This window comes from Cryptotermes secundus, unplaced genomic scaffold (genome assembly GCF_002891405.2).
Source record: "Cryptotermes secundus unplaced genomic scaffold, Csec_1.0 scaffold1016, whole genome shotgun sequence".
Lineage (NCBI taxonomy): Eukaryota > Metazoa > Arthropoda > Insecta > Blattodea > Kalotermitidae > Cryptotermes > Cryptotermes secundus.
This window is the reverse complement of record NW_019724759.1, coordinates 456,943-462,942: the sequence shown is the minus strand read 5'-3', so window position 1 is coordinate 462,942 and position 6,000 is coordinate 456,943. Positions and strand designations below refer to the sequence as shown.

The window sequence follows — 6,000 nt, the reverse complement described above, 5'->3', positions numbered from 1 at the left end:
TCCCAAGCACTGGTAGCCACTGCCAGAATCCATGGCATCATAGTCCAGTAGATCACTACATCAATCATCACTGCCATGTAAATCTCAAATCTGTTATCCATGTAAGATACTTAGTACTTGTGTCACGAAGATTACTGTCCTTTGGGTTTTGATGCCATGTAGTCTGGTAGACTGTTACCGATGCTTCAGTGGAACCTGCCTCCTCCATCTTCAGGTGTCATGCATTAAGAATGCCTTACAGTGGAAAAGGAGCAAAGACGTTATTGTCATGAGTCCCAAAGCAGCAGCATAAAATATATGAAATGAGAACTATGTATATAATGAACTTAAATATTAAAGACAATTATAATGCAAATATAGTAATTAACTCCACTGAGGAAACTCCTATCCTGAGAAATTAATAGTTGTGTGGAAAGTGAAGAATTCACCCACCTTTTATGAAACTCAAAGGCCTGTTATCTGTACATTATAATAAAACAGAGTAATTAGTCGTTCTCAATTATGCTTATGTGAAGTCATTAAGTGCGTCTGAAGAAACTGTCCATGTTTCAAAATCAGGCCACAATGCCAGGTCCATAGTTCAGATAAATATTATTTAAAAATAAACATTACATTTCATTAAACAGTCACATTTTGTTAGGAATAGTTTACAAAACATTTTAAAGATCCAAAAATAAATAAAAATATTTTACTTTATTGTTTCCTTCATTTTCTCTTGTGGTTGTAAATAATGTATGAAGTACAATTGCACATCTTATAAAATTTACCAACATTGATCCCTATATAAAGAAAGAATACATAATAAAATATATTTCATTAAATGATGTAAAATTTGACTAGAATTTATATTCTTGTGTTAATATTTAACAAGAAACAACGAAAATTAAAGTTTGTTTATTTATAGATGGGCTACAATGGTTCTGGAACACTGTATTTTAATGACAGAATCTGATATAATATTTCAGCAGATATTAAATATAGCAATTTAAGTAGGTGGATAATAGATGGACAGATGGAAGGATGGCCAGATAAATGGATGGACAGATAGATGTGTACAGAGAGGGATGGAGAGATGGATGGATAGACAGACAGAAAGACAGGCATGTAGGCAGACACATAGATACATAGAGAGGTTGTTCAAATCTCTGCATTCATGCATAGAATCTCCCTACACATTTCTAATTATCACATACTCATAAAATACCCATTGATAAATGACAGACCTGAGAAATTTTAATTAACTTCCTAATGAACTTAATTTGTGGGAACTATTGTAAGGCTATCTGACATCCTGTTCCTGTGCTGGGTTACACACTGGAAACAAGATTTAACCTTTTGCATACACCATACTGTACTCAGTTTGGTGCAAAACCTCATCAGAACAGGAATGAACTCTGCAGATTTTAGCAGCAATATAACACAAAAGACATTGGTCTGGTAATCTCTTTACAGCGATACTGGTAAGCAGTATGTACAAAAAACATGTAGCTGCTTTTTTTAAAAACATTTCTCTTACTAAATTGGCTATCACAAACTTAAAATACAAAATTAATGTTGTGTAGATAATCATGAAGCAAAAACACACATCCCTCTTCAGGTAGGCATATTAAGATTTTGAGTAACAAGATATGTATTAATAAAAGCTGAGATATCTCAATCAGTATAATGATCAGGCTACAGGTTAGATTATCACAGAATCGGGGTTTAATTCCTGCCAGGAGGTAAGATTTTAATCTTTTCCAGCATGTCCAGACTTGTCTTTGAGGCCTACTCAGCCTTCCTCATACATCTTCATATATGGGAGGCAACTTTGTCCATATGTATATAAGGGCTGTTCAAATGAAACTAATTTAGGGATTGTTCTAGACAAAGTAATAGAGCTCACTGAATTTAATCTCATAAACACTGAGGCAAGCATCCCATTGATTCATCAGCCCATACACCAGTGCATGTAAAATCCCTGGGCCACTGCTGGAACCATGGCACCACCATGACATTGAAGTCTTCATTTGATCTGAATCTATAGCCCTTTAATGCTTTACTTATGTTGGTGGACACCCAGATGGGTTTCATTTGAAGAGCCCTCATATATGTTCGTACATGACATTTCCTTCTTCCCTGAAGATGGTTCCAAAAATTCCCATAATGCGATGTGAGTTCATTTACCAAAACTGGGAGATGTGTCCAATTTAATGTACCTTACAAATGATGCTTAAAACTCTGGGATAGTCTCATGAGGAATTATTTGTTGTGAAACCTAATATTTTTAATTGTATGTATATAAGGGCAGGAGACCTGGACAAGCAAGGCAATGGCAATGACTAGGTCATGGCACCAGATACTATGGCAACAGTCGAGTGTGGCTGTGGCCGTTGTGGCATGCTCACTGTTCAAACATTTGGCCTTGGCTGATAAGGATGATCAAGATGAAGGGATGTAAGTTAATAACTTTTAAAATTTGTAACATTTTAGGATGTATGCACATAAACATACGAAAACCCAATGGAAAACATTGCTGATTAGAAGAATGCTTTTTAAAGTGGAAGCTTTGGCAGCTGCCCATATGCTGTGAAAGCTTTTCTGGAGGTCACCAAGTAGAAGGGTCAATAACTAAAATGCTGAATTATATTCAGTCCCAAATTTGACATTAAATTAAAAACATACAATTGAACATGAAGATATTTCATAGACTTATTGAGGTTAATTACTAATTATTTTTTACCCGTATTCAAGGGGTCTCTGATTAAAAATTCTGGGAACCATTGGTCTAGAGAAATGTACATGATATTTTATAGTTTACATTACAAATATGAGCCACTGTAATGTTTTCACGTCAATGTATTTTCACTTAGTTGATAGCCCATAACAACAATGAATATTAATCCTTGGCAAGAAGAGAGGCAATGAGCACCCCATTTTGTAACACACAATTTCCAAATACATTTTTTATATAGAAACCTTGCTGAAGAACAATATACATGGTATTGTTTTATGGTGAACTCATACGGACCAAAAAAGAAATTCTTTTGAGAGATTTTACTGTAGACCCAATTTAATCATAAATTTTAAATTGGTTTTATGATTTAATACTCACGGAACAGATGGTTGGATAGAGCCTGCTTCATGAATGGACAGAGCATAGACAAGAGTGGAAAGGTGTTTTAAAGTCTGGAGTTTGCATTCTTCACAAGCGTATTTTCATAATTTGACTTGGCATTAATTTATTACTGATACAAATTTGGCAGTAGGACATTTAAAATTTATTTCTTCTAAGGATCAAAGATTACAATATGCAGAACTATGCTTCTACATGTTATTTTATATAGGAGTGAAACTCGATCTGTGATCTTAAGGGAAGAACATAAATTAAGGGCCTTCAGTAACATGGAGCTCAGGAGAATATTTGGACCTAAGAGGAAAGAAATGGCAGGAGCATGGTGAGAACTGTATAGTGGTGAGATTCATAATTTCTCATCTTCACTGAATATTGGAAGGGTGATCAAATTATGGAGAATCAGATGGGCAGGGCATGTTGCACGCATGGGCGAGTTCAGAAACGTATACAACATTTTCGTTAAAAAACATGAGAGGATGAGATCACATGGATGACCTAGACATAGATGGGAGGATAATACTGAAGTGATTCATTCATAAAGAAATACGATGTGTACTGCATACATGTACTCCAGTGGCGGACAGTAGCGAACGTGATAAAGAATGGGTGAGGAAATAGAAGTAATGGTTCCACAAAAAGGACTCTGCCCCATGGGGTTAGTGAACTCATGAATTCTGGGCCCCTTGGGATTGAGCACTCATTGTGTTGTGCGTGGTTTTGTCCGTTATAGCATGCATGGAATGCAGTTCCTGTGATTTGTTGCATGATCTCGTGAATTAGTGTCTGAACATGTGAAATTGTGATTATGACACTTGGACTAAATCATTGCAATAAATAAATAATAAGAAGACCGTAATTGCCCTTATGTTTCATTTCTGGACTTACTCGAAGACTACAATATATTTGGTACTGGAGAGCTCCACAGGTTAAGTGGTGGATGTAATGTGGTGCATACTGAGCAATTATAACCTCAAATGTACGTAAGTCCAAATACAATTTTGTTAAACTTCTAATAAATAAAATGAAAATCGGACATAAATTAGTATATGGCGTGAAATATAGACATTATTAAGCTCTGCAACTTCTAAATATTTTTATACGGTGAGAATTTACCAAACGCTGGTAGGATGATGGTAAATAATGTACTGAAAGGGATGTGGAAAGAGGGGTAGTGGCCTAATTTGAGGTACTATACAGGCATTTGCCTGGAGGAACTGAGTAAAACTACGTAAAGCCTCAGAATTATTGAAGCATAATTTCCACCCACTCGCCTGTATGTGATATGTGATCAGTTGTGCCTAAGCTGTGATTGATAATTTCACCCAGTGTGTTTGGTAGTTATAATTGTGTGTAAGTGTCTTTTGTCATTCTTAATTTGTTTGTAATTGTTGTTGACTCAGTTGTTTCTTTGCAATCCAGTCTTTTTATGACGAGTTCTATATCTGGTCCAGATTGGACAATGGATCAATGAAACTATGAATTTTGTATGTATGTATGTATGTATGTATGTATGTGCTGTCAAGAACTGTATCATCTATAACAAAATTTTACTTATTTTAATAAAACATATGTAACATATTCTCTTTTGTGTTTGTTTCTGAGAAAAGGAATATCCATATATTGCAGTGCAAATAATGTGTATTATCATCTCAGTAGTGTCTGATTGAAATTACTAATTTTTATGAATTTTAATTAGAATATTGCATTTTTTAAACTTAAGACGCAGTTAGGAGGGACTTTTTTGCAAATGAAGTTCAGAGTTCAGTTCCAAATTGGAATAAGCCTAGTCACAACAGTCATATTGGTAAGAGAATAACACTGTCTTCAGATAAATTTATTTTAATATTATTTTTAATATTTTTCTGCTGGTGCTTCATATCATGTTTTGATCATCTGCTCACATTATTCTTTAAGCAGGCAAATAAGGTATTATTGTTAATACTATGCATAATCCTTTTGTTATTGATATAATTTTAGACAAGCAGATGGAGTCCCTGAATTTATGCCCAAGTTTCTTCAGCAAGGAGAATGGGGCAAGGCTTTCTCTCAAGCACGAGCTTCTTCGTCAGATGACAGTGCCAAAAAGTGAGTTATTAAATGTTTTTATAGCATTAAAAATTAAATTACAAATGTCAGATGCCAAAAGAAAGAATGTTTTAATAGAATTTCTTTAAACACATAAGATATCAAACCAACAGAATTTGCTACGAAGACTCTGAAAAAATGGAAAGCACATTTTTTTAATAGCTATTATAATCAAACTGTTAGATAGAATTTATGCCAGGATATGCTTTCCCCACCCGTCACATGACATGCCCACACACATATTACTAGATATTTAAAATATGTCTAGGCTGTGTTGTCTAAGTTCAGTACATAAGTATTAAAGTACATAAGTATTATTATGTAACAGGATATTGTTTGAAGGAGTATTTCCTGACAGATTAAAATATGCTACAGTGTTGCCAGTATATAAAAAAGGTGATAAAAACAGGGTATCTAACTACAGACCTATTTCCATCTTGACATCTATAAGTAAAATATTTGAGAAGGTAATGTATAGTAGTTTATTAAAACATTTAAATGACAACAGCATATTAAGTAACCATCAGTTTGGATTTAGAAAAAAACGGGGGACTGAAAATGCTATTTATAGACTTATTTCTGGAATATTAAATGCACTAAATAATAAAATGCTAGTCAGTGGGATATTTTGTGACCTGGAAAAGGCTTTTGACTGTGTTAGTCATACAGTATTACTTAATAAATTAAAGTATTATGGAATAAAGGATAAACAATACAACCTATACAAATCGTACCTACAGGATAGATTTCAGAGAACTACCATTTATAATGGAACTAACAATAAAAAAGTATATTCAGGA

General features: G+C 34.1%; 1 protein-coding gene across 3 annotated transcripts in view; it reads left to right on the top strand.

Annotated features, from left to right (window-relative positions):
- The first annotated feature begins 1,364 nt into the window (after positions 1 to 1,364).
- The window catches only part of LOC111862988 (hemocytin), a 115,067-nt gene continuing 110,431 nt past the window's right edge, over positions 1,365 to 6,000 (top strand). Inside the window, exons 1-3 of one of the 3 annotated variants that reach the window (XM_023848892.2) lie at positions 1,365 to 1,460; positions 2,291 to 2,436; positions 5,093 to 5,200. In XM_023848892.2, the coding sequence (XP_023704660.1) occupies positions 2,312 to 2,436; positions 5,093 to 5,200 (233 nt within the window). In that variant the 5' untranslated portion in view covers positions 1,365 to 1,460; positions 2,291 to 2,311. Of the gene's footprint in view, positions 1,461 to 2,285; positions 2,437 to 3,844; positions 4,092 to 5,092; positions 5,201 to 6,000 lie in introns of those variants that run through there. The other 2 variants (XM_023848891.2, XM_023848893.2) reach the window with 2 other exon arrangements.